The following is a 21,710-nucleotide window of genomic DNA, read 5'->3' as shown; positions in this document are numbered from 1 at the left end:
ATTTCACCCCGTTGTACCGTTTCTCATCTCATCTCTCTGTCTCTCTCTCTCTCTCTCTCTATATATATAAATATATATATATATATATATATATATATATATATATATATATATATGTATAGATAGATACATAGATAGATATTTAGAAATTATCGAAAATTGCAAATGTAAATATAGAGAGATGTACAGGGCTCGACATAAGCAATGGCCCGATGGCCCGGGGCCAGTAAAAGATGTCGGGCTAGTTGATTGGCCAGTCACTGGCCCGCGCGGGCCAGTGACTGGCCATCAGCAAAACAAACAGCAAACGTCATACACAGTAGCGCGAAGAGTGTCAATGTTACTTCAGGTTATTTATAACGTGTTCAAATGTCAAAGAACTACGAGGCTGATACGAGTAAGAGGACATTCCTAGTAGGGCTGGGCATTATATCGAGTTTGTACAATATATCGATTTTTTTTAAACAATATGGAATGAGGCAATACCGTTTAAATCGATACAGTAGTTTGATACGAGCACATCTGAAATATAGCGGAGTAACGTTACGCAGTGTGAGCTCCTACAGTGAAAGAACATAGTACAATTGTCCTAAACATGACACAAGCTAGTATTAAGCGCTTCAAAATAACTGGTAAGATATAGTTAACAAGTTTAAAGTAGCTTGCCCTGCAGATGCTCTGACAGATACTGTTGCTGACTGACAGATAAATACTTGCGCTGTTTAATGCGTTTGAGACGTGGTGCTTTCCTCAGTGCTTAACTTACATTTCACTGGTATATTCTCCATCTGTAAATGTTAGAAAGTCAAACAAATATGTCCATTTCACTGTCAGGAGAGGTCGAGCTTCTGCAAGTGAATCTCCGCTAAAATTCAAGCTTCCGTTAATGAGCGCCGCCGCGCGCATGCTTGCCAAACAGACGAGCACGATAGAATAATAATTTTAAACCTACAAGTATATTTTTATGAAAGTGACCATTATAATGGGGTAATCAAATGCAGGCTAAAATAATTAGTGTTTGCTTTTGTTTTTATTTTCATTTTTAGTTTAGCCTTTCGTCATTTTAAAAACAAAGTTTTTAGATTGTAATGTTACAATTTTAGAATGTAATGTGATTTTAACCACCTTTTTGCACATAATATAGCCTATTGCATCGACGCCTAGGTCGACGCATATGGCAGTGAATAGACTGTTACTAATGCCGAGTTCACACTGCACGATTTTAGGCTCAATTTTTGCTCGCTGACAGGTTTTGCGAGATCGCTGACAAATGCCTGAAATCATAGGTAAATTGGTGCTCGTTCAAGCGAGTGAATGATCAAAGACGCAATCTGAGAGAATCGCCAATGAGTCGCCGACGCCCGTGAGATATTTGGCATGCTACATATCTGGACCTGTCGGCGATTCAAAATCCTGCTGTGTGAAATGTGTTCTGACTGACAATTACATCGGCGATGACCTACAGCCAATGAGAGAGCAAGATACAGGGCAGCGGGATGTTCGGGGGTGGAGTTATAGACCAGAATATCAGTATTTTAATAGATATATTTACAATTATATCAAACAGAAACAAAGCACAAACATTTGCTTGACCAGCAGCACATTGCAAAATTATTTATTTACCCCCAACTCTCTTTGCAGAACACACAATCCTTGCTCCCCTTGTCTACCCAACCATTTCCTCCTGCATAATCTGTTTTTCTTTTTCTCCTTTTCGCTGCAAATCAGCACACAAATAATTTGGATCGCAATCTTCTTTTTAATAACAATTCCAGTCTCGCGCGAGAACTCCGATCTTACGCACGCATGATCTTGTGTTATTAGGGTTGTAACGGTATGAGATTTTCACGGTATGATAATCGTCTCAGAAAATATCACGGTTACACGGTATACGATATTAAACTATCATTATTATTATAATCATCATCAGCTACAATGACCCTTAAATGAATAAAAACAGATATGGTTTTTGGTTAAACATGGTTTATTGTAACAAACTTCAAACTTTTTTTTTATGAAAATAAGAAAACTTTATGGAAGTATGAATCTACCTTTTGGAATAAAAATAAAAATAAAGCTGCACATCTCCCATTTGAACAAAATAAGGAATACGTTATTTCTCTTTATATTAGACAACAATAAACAAAACTGTCCTTCCTCTTTAATATGGGAGAGAAAAATGTGCAGGGTCATGTTTGTTAATATTTTCCTGAGATTATCATAGCAGCATGCATTTCTATGCTTTTTTCAGGTCAGGTTATGATGAAGAAATGTAAGCATGTTGAGATTTTCAGGGCTCATTCTTGACCGCTGAGGTGAGAGAATGTGTCCACTTGTACTAAACATCCTCTCCGAAGGTACACTTGTGGCAGGGACACAAAGATACTTTCTGGCCACATTTGCCAGAAGAGGCATTTCATCAGCATGCATTTTCCACCATGCCAGTGGGTCAGTGTCCGCGCTGATGCTTGGAAGAGACTTGTACATCGTCATCTCAGACAGCACCTTATCACTGACATTTTCATTTCCTGAGGTTGCCTTGTTCTGCCTAGATGAAGTGATTCGCTGTAGCAAACCAGATAGACTTTTTTCTATCTTTTTAGTGGTGGTGGTGGTGGTGGTGGAAGTACTGCTGCTTCCTGCTTCTGCCCAATTTTCTCCTCTTTCTGCTTGAGGATGTTCTCTATCCAAAGGAACTTTTGCAAGATTCACAGCTTCTTCCATACATGCCTCAACTGTGTCATCCAGGTTTTTTACAGAAGCTTCCCTTAAATCGGGCATCCACGAAGCTGGAGATTTGTAGCACTCGTTCCACCTGCTCTGTGTATCTCCCCTGCAAGTCTTCTCTCATTACTTGCTTCATCTGTCTGATTAGTAGATTATCTTCAGCTTGCTCAGAGAGGATTTAGCTGCAAATGTGCTCCAGTACCGGTGTGAGTGAGGACAGTGTGACCCGTTTCTCCGATGCCAGGGCATCAGTGAGGTCATAGAGTGGTTGAAGGGGCTTATTGACATTCTCAAGAGTGGCAATGTCATTATCTTTTGGCATGAAATGCCGAGTACTTCTGTCACTAGCCAGGACTGCACAGACAGCTTGTTGTTGCTCCAGGAACCTGGAGATCATCTCATAAGTTGATCCCCACCTTGTTACCACGTCATGGATGAGGGCATGCTCAGGGAGTTCCAGGTCTGCCTGTTTTTTTTTAATTCTCTTTTCCTTTTCCAACTCCGAGAAAATCCTTGAATCAAGGTCTGCATGCAGATTCAACCCTTTGGATCTTCATGGCTTTGCTAATGGCCCGATTTAAATTGTGACCAAAACAAGTGAGCCAAACACATGGGAACTCTACAAAGGCCTTCTGCTTATTGCTTGCGTTGTCTGTGGTAATTCCGCACAGACTTTCTTTTGCAATCTTCCATTCCTGGAGCATACTATCATACATCTCGGAGATGTTTTCTGAGGTGTGGTCTTCAGGAAAAAAATGAGACTCCAAACAATGGCACTTAAGCTGCCAATCTGAGGAGAGGTAGTGGACTGTAAAACTTATGAATGGCTCCCCACCTCCACTACTGCTGGTCCACAGGTCTGTGGTGGCTGAAATCCACACAGCTTCCTTCAGCTGTTCTTCAACACTGGCCCTTACCTCTTTGTACATGCGAGGGATTTAATTGGTGGAAAAGTATGTTCTTGATGGTACCTTGTACATTGGGACTGCCTTCTTCATCAGGTGAAGAAAGCCAGGTTTTTCCACTACTCTAAAGGGCATCATGTCTTTAGCAATGAAATAAGCTACAGCATGATTCAATTCTTTCGCTTGTTTGGATGTAGGATCTAACTTGATTCCTTTTGCAAGTGACTGTGTGACAGTTGGTTGAGCTGGATCAGGAAGCGTCTTTGCAGAGGTAGTTTGACCCTAAAGAATTAACAGAATTATGAACATTATTAGCATGTAAATAATTAGCATGTAACTACATTTACACACATAATAAACCAACAACATGGATTTAAATAGGAAATTTAAATAACTTGGATGGGGCAAACTAATTCAAAATTTTAAAATACTGAAACATGTCTAATAAATTGTATTAAATTTTTTTTTTAATTTATTAATTATTATTTAAGAACAATAGAGTCTTCATGAAATGTATATTTATTTCCTCAGAAATTCTGGGTTGTCTGATATAACTGGTCTGGATTCTGTGATTGAATACAAAATGTATTTTTGAAAATGCAATCAGATAAAATGTAACAACTTTTATTTGTCTACACAAGAGAAGTTTACTAAATTAAAACATGGACAAAAAAAACTATACACAATAGTAATATATTTTAGTCATTATTTCTTCAGGCTAAACCAAACTTTTTTTTACAGGTTGTACTGAACACCTATGAGTTTCAGTCAGTGTATTTGATGATTATTCTTTTAAAAAACAATTATAAAATGCTCATTAAGTGTTCTCTGTCTGGATATGTTCATGTGTTCACGTCTTCACATAGTGGGTGAGACAGCAGATGCTTTTAAAACCATGAGCATCATGCGTGCATGCGTACTTGTACACGAGTGTGTACTAGATCTACTAGACCAGTGGTTCTCAAACTTTTAACAGGCATGTACCCCCTGAGACATTATAGATCTTCCGGAGTACCCCCAACACCACCAATTGTTAACAACAAGTTTTTTATTTATTTATTAATATTTATTTTTTTATCAATTTTGTCGAGAATAGTTAATAGAATCATAAACATATGATACAAATCTCATCAAAAGTTAACATATGATACAAATGTGCTGAATATAATGATTTTAAACAGATATGCACCCAATCTCACACACAATAGGCCTACAACACATATCCAACATCTCATTAAAGCTCTCCATCCACATCACCAGTTTAATCAATGTGAGGGATGTGCCTGGACGTTCTTACATAATGCAGCGATGTTAGGCCGAATTGGGGTCAGTTTCAGTCTTAGATCATTTTCCACAAACAGTCTGTACCTATACTTGGTCTTAAGGCAGACCAACGCTGAGAATCCAGTCTCACATAAATACGTTCGCATCATAAATAAATGGCATCAACATAAAAAATCATCAACATAAATAAATGGCATCAACGTCTTAATCGCTCGGTTTGCCAGGTCCGAACTTGAAATATAAATTCTCAGAAAATGCATTTAATACTGAAACGTCTGTTTATATATCCACACTCCCTTAATAAAGCTCCAGACATTAGAAAAATATCAGCCTACACATGCGTTTTATATTTCATATGAGGGACATACACGAGACATGACACAAAAAATCTTTAACTTTTAGGTGGCAAAATATGTTTTAGTAATTCTATGAACTACACTGCGCAAAACAAAAGTAATACTACCCACCGGATGAGGGTCGGCCTCCACAGAACATAAAATATTATTTTTATTTAATTTTTCGAGTTCGCATTTATGAGGGAAAAAACAATGTTACGGACGTGACAGTTCTCCGTTACGGACATGACCGCTCTGAAAGCGACTTCAGAAAGCACAAAGCCTTTCTTTAAAGTAAATTTAAAGTATCTTAATTTTAATTAATGTTTCATCAACCAATTGCCTGGATTTAATAAATAAGAAGTAAATATATAGTAGAAAATAGATCATCCTGACACGGAGTCGCCGGCGCGTGGACTCTCGTCTCATAAATGAACCGAACCTCAGCGTATAATGTACTTCACAGACTTGAGAAATATATAGAAAGCCTGATGTCTACTTTTAAACAGAACATTTATAAACGAAAAACAGACTGCTCTCTGCTTATGTAATCCGTATGAAATCTGCATTTATCTCTGGCGCGTTACTGTGAAGATTGTGAGTCAGCATCGTCAACTTCATTTTGAAGCCGACACACTGAGAAACCTTGTTTATTAATAAACAAATGATTTATTTTTTTTAAATCTAAAATAAAAAATCATGATACGAACCGAATTGTAGGTTTGGTCTATCGTTACAGCCTGGGGACGAGACCGCCAATGCCGAGTCCGAGTCAAGACTAGGGATGGCGAAAACTAAACATTTTCTTGACCGATCACCGAGCCTCATTAGCCGGTTGAAACCGGTTAACCGATTAGTTTAAAATATGCCACGCTATTTGAAAAACAGCCATTTCGAGCCGCGCCTACAATTTCGCAACTCTGTCCCATCTCTCTCTGTCTCCCGCTCACACACACACACACTGCCCCGGCGCAGCGCGTCCACTCACGTCACTTTTTTAAAATCCCCTACAGCGCGAAACATGAGTCCCGCAAACGCGGCGCCGAGTAGCTTGTATGTAATCGGAGGACAAATGGCTCCTTAGTTTTGAAATGGTTTGGGTACAAGGTGATCGCGTTGAAAATAAAGGCGTTAGTCTAGCGTTAGAAGCTCATTTGAAACATTGCAGCGGCTCATTTAAGAAAATGACAGCTCCGAAGAGACTCTGCTTTAGTTTGAGGTAACGTTAGTGCTAACAATAATAAAGAAAGATGATGATCATCATCACCTTATCTGTTACCACTGAAATGTAAATGTAATGTATTTCTACAGTATTACTACTGTATTTAAGCACTGTATCACACAAGTTGCAACTTACTGTGTCATTCTTTTTGGTGAAATGGTCCCACACACTACTTTTCTTTGCACGCTTCATCCTGTCTTCTGCCCTGGCTCTAACCTCCAGTGTTTTAGCCTGTAGCCTTTACTTTTCGCAAACCTTGTGAGCGCGCGAACCCAAACGCTGTGACCTCGCGACAAATGTTTTTATTGGTTAATTAAGTACAAACAGGCGAGTTATGAAAAATTGAGTGTGAGGGATTAGTTCACTTCACACAAAACATTCTTGGAATGAGATAGCTAACTGTAGTAGCGTTTAGTCCACTGTCTATAATAGCCTAATTTAGAGATCACTTTTTTTTTTTTTACCGACAACTTTGATCGGTTAACGTTGAGACGGCAACAATCGGTCAAACGGTCATCGGTTAGCATCCCTAGTCAAGACCGAGTCTTTGAAGGTAGCTACAAGTCCGAGACGAGTCCGAGAAAGCATAAATCGGTCCTGAGACATGACTCGAGTACTACATCACTAGTCAAGCGCAAACCAGTACAGAAGTAATCAGTACATTATCGGGGAGGGTCATGCCTTTTTTCACAATCATTTTGGAGGGTCATAGAAAAAATTATTGCTGGCAAAGGGAGGGTCAAGTCTTTTTTGACAACAGATCTCAAAACTCCTCCGGTAGCCCCTTAAATAAAAAAACGAACAGTCCCTTAGATCTTTTTTCGCGTACCCCCTGAAATCAGTCCACGTACCCCTGGGGGTACGCGTACCCCAGTTTGACAACCGTGGTACTCAGGCACATGCACAGGTAGGGCTCAACCTGCGCAGAGCACATGCCCTTTTTGCTCTTACACTCGAAGAGCCCTTTTTTTTGGTGGTGGTGTTTTTTTTCTTCTTCAATAAATCAATGCTATTGGTCAAAATATTTAGCCAATAAAAGTTCTTAAAAAGAGCTTGTGTGAATCTTGTTCGATCCTCAAACTGTCAGTAAACCTGATAACTCCGCCCCCCCTATCGTGACTGAATGAACTGAAGCTCCGCAGCAGCCGCACAGCAGACAGCAGCTGAACGAAGTTTTGCAAGGGTAAATAAAGATCTTGTTGTTTGAATAAGTACTAAACACTTTGTCTATAAAAGCTCATATTTTATTTATTGGATGTCTGACTGAGACATGTGGGACCTGAGAGAGAGGTCTAGGCTAGAATTTGCCATCTAGTCATAGCCAATACATAGCCTACACTTAAATAGCCTGTGCATACAGGCATACTTTCATCTTTTATAAAATGCGATTTTGGCCAAATGTATTTTACAACAGGAAAAACTGAGCGCCTATATAGTTACAACAAACTTAACCCGTTGATGAAAATGTAATGTGATGCCGCCGGCGCCGTTTTAATGACCGCCAAAATGCACATTTGCAAACATTTGCTGGTCAAAAACCCCGTAACTGTATTTGAGTTTGACTTTTGTAAAATGTTAACAATATATTCATAAGTTATACAACAACATATAATTTGTTTTTACCATTGGAAAATCATAAGCGCAGGCGCGCCACCGCGCTGTTTCGTACTGAAACTACACAAAGCGACTGAGTGATCCTCGTCGTCACCTAGGTCACCTATTCTTAACCATAGGGCCGCGGCCCAGCGCCATCTGGAGGGCCGCAAAAAACTTTAAGTTTTTCACATGTGGGCCGCGAGGGGCCGCAGGACCAAACTAGTTATCAATTGAAGACACCAGAATGACCACTGTTATCCATGAAACAGTTACTGCCGCGTCACACCGCAAGCGTCAGCGGCACGTGAGCAGCGCGTATTTTTTTCGGCTTGCATGTTAATCAATGAGTGCATTCACACTGCGAGCAGGAGCAGCGCGTGAGCGTCAAGCAGGAGCGTCACGTGAGCAGCAGTGAAGCGGGGGATTCGGCGCCGAGTCTATTTTTGCTGTGCTGCTCACGCTCCATTAAAGTGAAAGCACAATTTTGATCGACAAAATAAATTTGATTTCACACAAAAAGTGCCCAAAATGCACAGAATAAGCATGTCTAGTGAGTTTTAACAAGAACTAGAGTAGGCAAGAAAGGCAAGGGATATAGGCAAATTCAGTTTGGGTGAAAGTATGATGTATTATAAAAAACTAAAAAAACTAAAGTAAAATAGCCAGAAAATATTATATAAAAACGTTCTTTTAGTTTATGAAATACACAGACAGCTACATAGGCTAGCACAACCCAAATCAAACCCGAGTGTGCGGTTTTGTGTGTGTGTGTGCTTTATCTGCGGAGTTTGTATTCTTGTAAACCTATTGAAAATATGCAATGACTGAAACGACAAGATTGGAGCTGTTTTCTTGGTTGTTTTGTTGTTTACTGACATTTATATGGTTTACCAACTTCTAAAATCAAATGTATAGTTGTCTTTGTAAATAATTGTTCGCTTATATGTAGCTTTGGAGCCGCTACTGTGACACTGTACAAACGCTTCCAGTGTGAATACTCTCGCGTGTCTGCAGCTGCAGTGACGATGTAGTTACGCTGACGCACTGCTCAAGCGCCGCTCACGCTTGCGGTGTGAAACAGCCGTTACAATGCACCATCCCACCACTAGTGGCAGTAATGCCAACACTGGAGGCTACTCTGAGAGTGAGCCTTTCCCCCATTCTACCCAGGCTGGATCTGATAATATCTGTGCAGCAGGCCCAAGTGTCTCATTAAGAGGGGAACATAAATAGGGAGTTGTAGCTTGTTCAAATTGGACTGTTGTGATTGTTATTGTTCATTTATAACAGACATGAAGAGCAACTTCAGGTTCTACCATGCAAAAATGTAGACTGCTGAAACAATTATCAAATTATTTTGCAGATTATAAAGCTATATTTTTTCATTTGCACTTTATTTAAATTTTAATTTACAACTTATTTATTTTGAAAAATATTATTATGAATTTATTTATTTTAGCAACACATTTTATTTTTTTTATTTTTATGTATATACATTTTCACAGGCAGTGACATTCACAGGCAGTGATTCAAGTGATTCAGCAAATTCTCTTTTGTCTTGTCGCGCATGAATGGTTCAAAAGCATTCGCACGAATAAGAGCGGGATCATGTAACACTAGCCAAAGGATGACAAAAATAACAGATGCTGCGTTAATTGCGTTAATAGCCCTATTTGTTTATTTCATATAAAATCTCAGCATTTTGCGTCATATAATCGCATTGGCTTGACATCGCGATTGCGATACGATTAATCGTGCAGCACTAGTTAGGCTAATATGCCTGACTTGAGCCTTTAAATTTGTTCTTGATGCAGATTGATTTGTTCCATGAATTGTTGTGTGTTTTGCATCTTGTTGTAGCCTATGTGCAGGTTTACATACACAATAACCTGTTAAACTGCAAGTGGATTTCATTTAGTTATTGAATACAAATCAAACCAATGGTGAGATCAATAAACCAATACAGTGCTAATATTTGAATGGGCCCTGGGCCACTTTGTACTGTAAAATTTGGGCCCCGACATCAAAAATGTTAAGAACCCCTGACCTAGGTAATATATTTTTAAGAAATTTTCTTCTTTGATTTATGATTGCTGATACACTTAATTTATTAACATTTCATGTTATGGTAATAATATTAAATTATGGTTAATTCAAGGCTATTGATATGCACGTATTCGCTATATTTTTTTTAATCTATGGTATTCTATACTCTCCGCTCGTCCTCACATATATAAATGTAGTAAAACATGGTTTTACTACAGTAATGTTGTAGTAGTAACTAAAAAAAACATTACAGAAAATCACTGTGAAACCTTTATATTTTTTCATGCAGAATGTAATTCATGATTTAATCCATTCCAATGCTTAATTTATTTGATCCAAAATACAGCAAAAACAGTAATATTGTGAAATATTTTTACAATCTAAAATAACTGTTTTCTATTTAAATATTTGTAATATTTGGTTAACATTGATCTACCTAAAGATTTCAAAAAGTAATTTATATCTGTGATCAAAGCTGAATTTTCAGCATCATTACTCAAGTTCAGTACTCTTCAGTGTCACATGATCCTTCGGAAATGCTTTTCACTGCAACTGTACTTTTCACACTATTTTATTTATTTATTTTCATTGCTGCCTTATTTTAGGGAAAGTGTAGTGAACAAGGGACCTTCAAGAGACCAACATTCCTGGTCCTCCACAGTATCAAGTTTTTGCCAGGTAAGCGGATACATGTTGGATATAGAGCCCGACCGATATGGATTTTTGGGGGCCGATGCCGATACCGATATTAGGGAGTAAAAAAAGCCCGATACCGATATATCGGCCGATATTATTTATCTGTATATTATAATACAGTAGCAATATTATTTATGTGTATTATAGTACAGTATACCAGTCAAAAGTTTGGACACTTTCCTATTGGTGTGTACAAACTTTTGATGGGTACTTTACACAGTAGCTATAAACAGAATAAATATATTTTATAAACACGTTTTGCAATGATCACTCAAATGTGGTAATCAAACACTTGTGTGACACAGATATGTAATGGAGGCAGGGGGAATGATAGATTGAGAATTATACAGCTGAGCTGTAACCAAACTAGTTTGCATTGCATGTTATATTATATTATATTATATTCTAAATACTGTTGCAAAATCTTCACTAACGACGACTTTGTCTTTTAATTTAGTCATAACTTGTATCAATAAATATATAAAAAGTGTCACTGACAAAAGCTTATTATCTTCTATTTTTACTCTTAATTCCTCTAATCTCTACCAGTGGAGGAAGAACTCAGATCTTTTTACTAAAGTAAAATGAATAAGATCATAATGAAAACGTTTTTAATTACATGTACAGTACTTTTATACTATTTTAAATAATTAGTAAGCAAAATGTACTAAACGTGAAACTAGGCTACTCTTAATGCAAAATGGCCCTATATAAAGTGTTATAATTATATACATTTTTGGAATATTGCTTGATGTTGTAACGTAGCGTTATCAGGCAGAATGAGCTTTAACACTGTGTCTACACCGGACGCGGCCGTTACTGCTCGCGTCGCAACAGCTGTTTACCCTAGACAAAGCAGAATCAGTTTACTGTCGGAGATCGCTCGCGCCACGCATTTTAATCAATGTTTCATCAACCAATTGCCTTAATAAATAAGAAGGCCTAAATATAGCAGACAATATAATCAGGACTTCTCAGCTGCGCGCTTGCAATAGTCACAAGCTCACACAATACGTGACAGAGGCTTGTAGCAGAGAAATCAATTCTGTGAATTACACTGCGCAAATCACAAGTAGGCTACTACCCACCGGATGAAGAAGGGTTGGCTCTCAGTCTCCATAGGCTACATAAAATATTCATTTTATTTTATTTTTCGTGTTTGCATTTATGAGGAAAAACAATGTTACAGACGCGACAGTTCAGCACTACGGACGTGAGCGCTCTGAAAGCGGCACTAATGCTTTGAAACTTTCACATAGACATCAAATAGAAAGCACAAAACCTTTCGTTTCAAAGTGAATTTCGTTTTGTATTAATTGTATCTTAATTTTAATCAATGTTTCATCAGCCATTTGCCTGGATTTAATTTATAAGAAGTAAATTTAGCAGACGATAGATAATCTCGACACGGAGGCGCCTGCGGGTGAACTGGAGCTCGTCTCATGAACCGAAACTCAGCGTATAGACCTGAGAATTGAAATATATCTATATTGAAATGTCTACTTTTAAACAGAACAATTCAAAACGAAAGACAGACAGACTCATGTAATCGTATGAAATGTGCATTTCTCTCTGGCGCGCGCTCACTGAAGATCGCGAGTCAGCATCGTCAACTTCATCTTTGGCTGACACTGACTGAAAACACTTGTTTATTAATAAACAATTAAAATGTCTCCTTGCTATATTTGTTGTATTCATAATCATTATTTTTGCCAGTTCTTGTGACAGCTTTTAGGTGCTTTATTGGCAGCGCCACCCTTACATGAATCACCGTACCCGCATTTTTTAAAATATTCATTTATCGGCCATTATAAATGCTGATACCGATAGTTAGGAAAATGCCTAAAATCGGCCGATAATATCGGCCCGCCGATATATCGGTCGGGCTCTAGTTGGATATGCTATAGTTGTATGGCTATCATTGTATGGCTATAGTTTCTTATGATCTGGAATTGAGTTGGACATAATTATTTAAATTATATTTCAAAATAGTTTCTCAAAAATACTTGACTCATGTTTATGTGTGACATTGAGAAGAGGGGAAGGTAGAGCAATGTTAACCAAATAATACAAATTACCTTATGAAACCAAACAGAATAGCTAAAAAATATATATATTTTATTGAATTCTTTGTGTGCAAAGAACAAAAAAAAGAACAAAAAAAATATATACAGTTTTTTTATAACTATAACATTTATAAAAAAAATTATAAATGATATAACTATTTTTTGGACTTATATGAATTCTGATTACATGGTGGGGGAAAAAAAAGGGAGGGGGGTTCCCTTTGTCAGTTTCAGCACATGCCCCTCAAAAGGTCTGTGCATGGCCCTGGTGGTACTAGACGAAACGGCGCTGCTCATTCATACAGAGACACGCTGAATATAGAATTAAGGGGGTCGCACACCAGTCTTTTTGCGCTGTAAATTCACAGACACGCACATCGCGATTTGATTTACTGCACAGCTATATTTTGATTTATTCATCCATCTAGTATCTATCAAATCGCACATTTTACGTGGCATCTGTATTGTAAGTTAACGCAAAAAGACTGGTGTGCGTCTATTTGACAGACCAGGATTCCCTCAGCATGACAGAAATAACATGGCCTTAAGTTATAAAAGTAATGAATTACCTTTATCTTCACGGAGGGATGGTGTTCCCGAATATGGGAGAACATGTTCGACGTGTTTCCTCCTTTTGCAGCCACTCTTCGTCCACATATCTTGCAAACTGGATATCCATCTTCAAGGACAACACCACGATCGTTTTTCGGATATCCAAAATATTCCCATACTGCAGATTTTAATTTTTTTTCGGCGGGAGATAGAGATTCACAGCCTCTGTCTCGGACATTTTCAGTGCTGTACAGGTATGGTTGGAGTCTAAAGCCTGTTTTATGCTTCTGAGTCGAATCGACGGCGTAACCCCGCAGACCCCTCTGCTTGGCCGCGAACCCCTCCGCCGTAGCTCGACGTGCACCTCCAAAAAATTGTAACTACGCGTCGAGGCGTAGGAGTGACGGCGTAGCTACGCCGTGGAGTTGACGCAGAAGCATAATGAGGCCTTAAGCAGTCAAGCTGAAAGAAGTTGCATGCGGCAGTGCGGGTGAATTCTGGTTTAATTTTTAAAGACGTTTTAACCGCAGATAAGCAAATGTGCACGATATGATAATCGTACATGTCAATATCGCAATAAACCGCCATACCGGTATACCGTTACAACCCTATTTCCTTATCACTTCTCACGTGTCTTTTGGTTGTGAAACGTAGTCGGCGATTCTTTCTTTTGTAAAGTCATGCAATGTAAAACCCTCTGTCGCCGATCCATCGTGCAGTGTGAACACAGCAGCAACTGAATGTTACCCCAGATAGTCGTGCAGTGTGAAAAGATCATTGACCCGACTACTTTGAAAATCGTGCAGTGTGAACTCGGCATTACTGGTGTTAAAAAGAGTTATTAAAGGGGTGGTATAATGCCCTTTCCACAAGATGTAAAATAAGTCTTTGATGGCCCTTTGATGAGTGTGTATGTGAAGTTTTAGCACAAAACGCCCCACAGATATTTTTAAATAGCATGTTAAAATTTTGTGGGTGAGCAAAAACGCATCGTTTTTGTGTCTGTCTCTTTAAATGCAAATGAGCTACTGCTCCAGGAATAGAGGGCGGAGCTACAACAGCTTGCACTCACACAGACATGCACTGAACATTTAAAAAACTTTTAGCCTTTTATGTTAAACCGGAGTCAGACAAAGATGGAGAGACTTAAGAAGAAGTGACAACATGTAGACAACATTTTTGAATGGTTAGTTGATGAATTTATGTAGCTTATGTGTAGTTATCTTCTAGCCATTGATTAGCATATTCTGTTTTTATAATCTACAAATCGTGTTCCGGGGGCAGGGTTTATGTAAACTTTAGAGGGAGGAATGTCATGTAGTCCCTACCAGCGGTTTGTTGTAGTCCTTAAAAAGTAGTTTCTTTAAAATAAAATATCTCCCTTTGCTTTGAACTTTGAGCGTTGTAACTTTGCAGATGTTGTTTAGCTCAAACAGCAACATTACACACTAAAGTTAGAAAAGTGAAATCATAATCAACCACCCCTTTATGCACAATAAGCTGCGGAAGACAACTCATTGCGATACTCGCACTGTCTGACACACATCAGAAGGACACAGAAAGCCGCCTCTCGGACAGCGTGCAATGTATATTTATTTAATGTGAAGACTATGCTGTGTTTTATTTTTACATTTAATTATTCAGTTTCTGTATTGTTTGCTACGTGAATGCTGCTGTTAAATGGATCTAATGTACGCCTACCTGAAAAGCTTAAAACACTCTTTATTGCATTTGTATCTTTGTTTTATTTGTTTGTTTGTTGTATTTGCCCTATTGTTTGTAATTTGCCTCTTCCTATTTTATTAACAAAGTTCAATAAAAATAAGTAATTGTCCACCCCTAGTTTCAGTTGTTTTTGTTTACCTGGATGTTACTGCTTGTTAAGCTTTCAGGTTAATATAACTATATATCACCAAGTTGAGCAAAGAGTTGTTGGCATTTAAGTAGGTTTTTGTTTTTGTTGCTGTTTTTTGTGGGTTTTTTTTTTATTACATTGTTAGATTTGTGACACTACTTTTTATGTAATGCTAAAACTTTCAGAAGTTGTAGTGATGCTTTCTTTTCCCAGAAATAATGTGAAATATGTATATTGGTTATATCATTTTCAGTTTTTAAATCTATTTAAATGGATTTTACACACTTAATGCATTATTGTATTGCATTATTTAACAAGTAAAAAAAAATTATCTTCAATATCGTGTGCAGCCCTAATATATATATACGTATGTATGTGTGTGTGTGTGTGTGTGTGTGTGTGTGTGTGTGTGTGTGTGTGTGTGTGTGTGTGTGTGTGTGTGTGTGTGTGTGTGTGTCATCAATCACCTATCCCATATAGATATTGCACTGTCAGAGTGTTTGGGAATGTTCAAACGTAATTTATACACATGATATCAGAGTTTAAAAAAAAATCTATTTTAGTGCACCTTCTCTCTTGATTTTAGCGCACATCCTCGCTATCATAAGCCCAAGCCTACATATACGTATTTCTGAAAGAGCAGAAAGTTTGTTCTTTACTAGAATCTAAAAAGAGAGTAAGATGTGACATGAAATGACTACAGAATTTTCATTTTTGTGTGAGCTATCCCTTTAGGTGTATTATGTGACATTGATTATGTGTCTGTCTTCTACAGATGTAACCAGTGTCATGGAATATAATGAAAGACTTGCTCGCTTTCGTCAGGGTCTTGTCAACCCATTTGACAGGGGAGAGAACGACAGCAGCACTGAGGGGAAGAATCTTCATAAACATGGTGTGTCAACTTTTTCATTGACTATGCACTCCTCCTCATCCTCCTCCTCCTCCTCTGAAGGTACAGGTCAATATGAGTTTTTACAGAGAAAGACATTTCTTGTGTTGTGAATGAGATCATGTGAGTCACACAATATACGCTCTTGTAGCCTACCACAGCAAAACACAATGACACTGACTAGGTAAATATGGCAAACAACAGGATAAAAATGACAAACAATGCACCTTGCGCACGAGCAGATCCGTTTGCGTTCTGGAGACTCGTTCTTTCCACGTCTTTCCGCTTGCAAGTTCCGCCATGTAAATAGGAATCCGCCATGGTGTGAGCACAACTGGCTTTTAAAGGGAATGGGAGATGACACTCTGGTTGGTTTGTTTAACGTTACGCCCAAAACACACCTATTACTCATAAAGAGAATAGGGACAACACTTTTAGATCATGCGCCGTGCGCGCCGACCATTTGTTTTCCGTTGTTAAACTAGCAAAAGTGGATTCTAAGTGCACTTGCGCCCTACACTTTAGACCATGTGCTTAGAACGTTAAAATAGGGCCCTTAATCTCCCCGGTTTTTTCTAAAATAACTACATGTCAGTGGCCCAAGCCTTTATTACTAGTTTTAAATAACACTTTAGAATTAGTAATGGAGGCTTGGGACGTTTGCAAATGTCATATGGAGAGACTATGGTTTATTTTATGTGTGTTTTTGTGTGTGTATTTGACACTGTTTGTTTTCCTTTTTCTTTTTGATTTGGTGTGCTTTTGTGATTTTGTTTTATCATGCACGCTTTATTTGTGTGACACTTGATTATGATTTAGGCCATGTCCACACGGACACGGGTATTTTTATAACCGGAGTATTTCCTCCTGCGTTTAAAAAAAAATCCCGTCCACACATGCTCGGTTTAAAAAAAATCTCTGTCTACATGAAAACGCAAAAACACGCTATCAAGCGCTGTCAAGAGCATGCCACACCAGCAGGCGGTGATATAACCCTAACCGTAAAGCCATGTTGGCCAATCAGAAGCGGCGGGGTCTGAGTCGTCGGAGTGTTGTCATTAGCAGTGCCCTGCGTAGAATTGCATTCTGACGCCTCTGTTCCTCAATATAGTAGAATAACTGAGCATGTATCTGTATACATGTTATAAGCCCAGCTATTATACTCAATATTTGGGCTACGTCCGCCATTGCACAGCAATGCACATCGTCAACAAAGCAGTCAGCGGCGCACAATCTGACGTCAAACACAGCGGATAACGGCGCTCACTCTGACGTCACAAGGCAAAAACCCCGGTTTCACTGTCTACACGACAACACTGTAACCGGCGTTTTTGAAAATCCTCACCCTGGCAGGGGTTTTCAAAAATGTTCGGTTTCAGTGACCTGATACTGCGTTTCCGTGTGGACGAACGGCCGAACCGCGTAAAAAAAGTCACGGTTATAAAAATACCCGTGTCCGTGTGGACAGGGCCTTAGAGTGTGGGGTAACGCCCCTGTATTTTTCGGAAGCCCAGATCACGGGTGATTAGTAGATGGACAGCTGTTGGTAATTGCCATGTCAAATCACAGACGGTTCAAAAAGGCCAAGGAACTGACAACAGTGTCTGTGACCCGTGAATCTCGTTGTGCAGCTCTGTTCTCCACATTTTATTATTGGACGGTAGTCGCGATTGTTTTTTTATATCTTTGCCCCGATCATTGCATGGATCAGTCTGCTCGTGTTGAAGCTGAAGTTTTGTAGAAGTGTCGGTCCTGCTGTTAATCCGGTGGCTGCTGGTATCTTCGTCCTTTCTCTTCTGTGCTGGGACTGCTGCGGTTCTCTCCTGTACTGGATTTGTTGTCGTTCTCTGCTGTGCTGGGATTGCTGCCGTTCTCTTCTGTGCTGGGACTGCTGCAGTTCTCTGCTGTGCTGGGATTGCTGCTGTTCTCAACTGCGCTGGATTGTTGCCGCCCTCTGCTGCGCTACAGATCGCTGCTGCTCTCCGCTGTGTTGCCCGGAGCCCTGCTTCATCTGTCCTGGGCTGTGGTGCTCTGGAGCATTGTCCAACAAGACTGGGAGCTAGATTCGTCTACTCCCAGTTTATTGGTGAGTGACGATCTGTTAAATTGTGTGCCTTGCCCGTCTGAAGTTAAGATCTACGTCTCACCTAAATTAGAGTTCCAGTCTGTCTACTGTAGTCATACTTTTATCTTTATCGCTTATGCATATTCACGAATTGCAGTGATCTAATTGAGTGTGGCACGATTAATAGCTTTTCTAGTGTGGTGTTGTGTTTATGCTGTGTTTATCTACTGTGGAGATACTGGCGGCTCTTTCTCTGTTTGTGTGAGTGTTGTGCTGATGCACACGAGTGAGTGACAGGTGGCTTGCAGTGTAGACGCCGTTGTTCGGTGCGAGACGGACTTGTGTTGGCAGAACCGCTTACGGACTGTGGGTGCCTAACTACGGACTTCCATTGGATTTGTCAAAACAGTTATGTCCAGTTTTTTGTTGTTTGGGTAATTCTGTTGTGTTGCTCCCACCAAACCTAAAGAACTTGCAAGTACAACATTTTTTTTATTTAATAGAGTCCCAGCTCTTTAATTGGGTGGCGTAGTCGGGCTACATTCTTAAGTATCTCCCTTGTGTGATATAATAAAGTAGTTCTACACAATAGTATTTCAATGACAAAAACCTGAAAAATGTCTCAGACGTGCCAGTATTTAGTAATACAGTATGTTACAGTATGTTGCAGTAATGAAGATTCACATTCTTCACAATATGCTGTATGAATATTCGGTCTGATACGCATTTGTATGAATAAAAACGGCAGACAGGCTAAATGAAAATGCATACACTCTCTGAGAGTAGGTGGTGCTTATGGAACAGCAGAAATACAGCGGTTACCCCTGTACACAAAGCAGCTTCTGGCATCCGCTTGTCACAGAGAAGAAAGGAAGTCAAAAATTATACATGTTTTCAAATAGCAATTCTGATTTTTGTATCCGCTATGGTGTTTATCAAACAACATGTCTCCAGACTAACATTTGAGAGCAGTAGCACCAGTGCCACTAAGTTCTACCAGAAAGACTCGGGAGAATAAATACTGTAACAATAAAATAAATACATTTTATTGATAGCCCAGCAAGCAATAAAGTTCTTTGGCGTAAGCCCCATAGCTCGCAATCCGAGGGTCCGGACTCTGCATTTCCTGCCTGACGACGAAGGCAGGGGCGCAGCCGACCCCCTGGGAGGTATAGGAAGGGACCATCCTGTTGGTGGTGGGGAGGATGGAGGGGAAGGAGCCATCTTGGAGGTGGTGGGGAGGATGGAGGTAAATGTAAGCGTCAGCATCTGCGAACTCAAACATGTGCAAGTACCGGTCTTTTATACCGCAAGTATTAGACATTATTGGATAGATGAGAAGGTAATAAGTGACGCAGCAATTGAGTCTTCCTGGCAGAACTTAACAATAAAGCTTCCATTTCTACAGATGGTGGCACCAGCATCTGATTTGGTAGCGTTTCTATAGTATCATACTGAACTGACCGACAGCTTCAATGATTAGAAAAGGAGCGCTCTTTTTTTTAGTTTATTTGCCACCAAGCAATGCTTGAAGTGGGCGCACCACCCAGATTAGCTTACTCCTCATAGAAAATGTTTTAAAACATTTTGGTCTATTATACAATTAATTATAGGCCTATAATTAAAATGATTAACAATTTTTAATATGTCCAATCACTACAATAATGAGTAACCAATGAAAATTAAGAAGAGCTTTAGGCCTATTTCAAACACCCACTTTCAAAAACAACTTGTTTAACACAGAATATTTTTTCACTACGTATGGGCCACAAGAGAAATATTAAGAAAATAAATGAAGTTATATACCGTTATCAGCATTCGACAGTTATGTACCGTTATCAGCATATGTTGAAGTAGATTAATCTCTTGTCGTCTGAGAGAATGTCACATTTGAATTCTCTGCTGTAATGCGATCTCATGTCTAATACAGTTCAGTGATAATAATATGGAAAAACTGATGACGTAAAAGTGTACTCTCCAGCCACAGCAGCCAATCACCACTCCAAATTAATGCATATAGCTCTCTTTTAATGATGTTGTTTCAACTTTGCTTTTTAACCCGTTAAGCCCTGAAGGCATTTTTAGAGTTGTTTCTTCTGAGTGACAAAAAAATAAAATATATATTATAATACAGATGAGCAAACGATAAAGCTTGGGTTGCTGAATATTCGCACCCTTACTTCAAAAGCGCTCATTGTTAATGATTTGATTTCAGATTATAACCTAGATGTGCTGTGTATGACAGAAACCTGGCTAAAACCAGACGATTACATTACTTTAAATGAGTCCACCCCCCATTATTACTGTTATAAACATGAACCTCGCCTGAAAGGCAAAGGGGGAGGTGTTGCTGTAATTTATAGTAATATTTTCAAAACCACTAAAAAATCTAGATTTAAATATACTTCTTTTGAAGTGTTGGTGCTTAATGTAAAAATATATAATGTAAACAATAAATCAAGTTTGAGAATTCTGCTGGCAACTGTATACAGGCCACCAGGGCACCATAAAGATTTATCAAAGAATTTGCTGACTTTCTATCAGAATTAGTATTGACTGCAGATAAAGCCCTAATTGTTGGTGATTTTAATATACATGTAGATAATGGAAAAGATGCAATGGATTTGGCATTTAAAGACATTCTTAACTCTTTTGGAGTTAGACAAAACGTGTCAGGACCTACTCATTGTCGAAATCATACTCTAGATCTAATATTATCACATGGAATCAATGTTGATGCTGTTGAAATTCTGCAGCAGAGCGACGACATCTCAGATCATTAAACTGCGTGAAAAGAGCTGTAATCGGGCATGTAAAACTCCTTAGAACTCCTGTGTACTCCACAGATAAACGTGTGTGAACGGGAGTTTGCTGTCCCGTCACACAATCCCGAATACTCCTGGATATGTACCAAGTTTGGGGCACAGCAGGGAGCCACTAAGGGCCATCATTTACCATGGTGAATAATCCCCCGGTCGGGGTCAATGCAAGGGAACATTAGCATTTCACACCTTTGGGACACAAGGCAGTGGCCTCCTTCAATTGGTCAGAGGTCTTACATAGGATTGGCTGCTCAATGCTTTGTCCCTCCTCTAAACCCCCACACTATTGGTCCAGTTTATGGCCTCATTTGGGTTTATTATTACTCATTATTAATATTTATTATCATTGGTGTTCATGGTTATAATGTCAAGACAATCAGATAGACAAAGTTGAGTTTGTTATTTTTATTATTTGTAAATGACACTGGGCACATGACATATATATATACACACAGTCAAAATTCTATAAATAAAAATACATTGGCACAGAATACACTTTACTATTAGTCATACAATATATAACCCCATATAATATTATAAGGCCTGTTTATAATATATAGAAAACAATATAATATAAATACTTTAGAATATATAAATAGTACAATATATAAATAATACAATTTATAAATAGATAACAATACGGAATT

At 38.8% G+C, this 21,710-nt stretch overlaps 1 protein-coding gene across 11 annotated transcripts in view; it reads left to right on the top strand.

The window, feature by feature from the left end:
• def8 (differentially expressed in FDCP 8 homolog) overlaps nucleotides 1-21,710 on the top strand; it is a 194,001-nt gene that overhangs the window by 7,548 nt on the left and 164,743 nt on the right. For 4 of the 11 annotated variants that reach the window (XM_077248136.1, XM_077248138.1, XM_077248137.1 and 1 more), the window contains exon 2: nucleotides 16,060-16,239. In XM_077248136.1, the coding sequence (XP_077104251.1) occupies nucleotides 16,074-16,239 (166 nt within the window). In that variant the 5' untranslated portion in view covers nucleotides 16,060-16,073. Of the gene's footprint in view, nucleotides 1-16,059; nucleotides 16,240-17,973; nucleotides 18,650-21,710 lie in introns of those variants that run through there. The other 7 variants (XM_077248141.1, XM_077248143.1, XM_077248142.1 and 4 more) reach the window with 4 other exon arrangements.

The sequence above is a fragment of the Siphateles boraxobius genome, unplaced genomic scaffold (genome assembly GCF_051911475.1).
Source record: "Siphateles boraxobius isolate OS27281-9 unplaced genomic scaffold, OSU_SipBor_1 30, whole genome shotgun sequence".
In the NCBI taxonomy this organism is placed as follows: domain Eukaryota; kingdom Metazoa; phylum Chordata; class Actinopteri; order Cypriniformes; family Leuciscidae; genus Siphateles; species Siphateles boraxobius.
The sequence above is the reverse complement of the archived record's forward strand: the minus strand, read 5'-3'. Positions and strand labels throughout refer to the sequence as shown.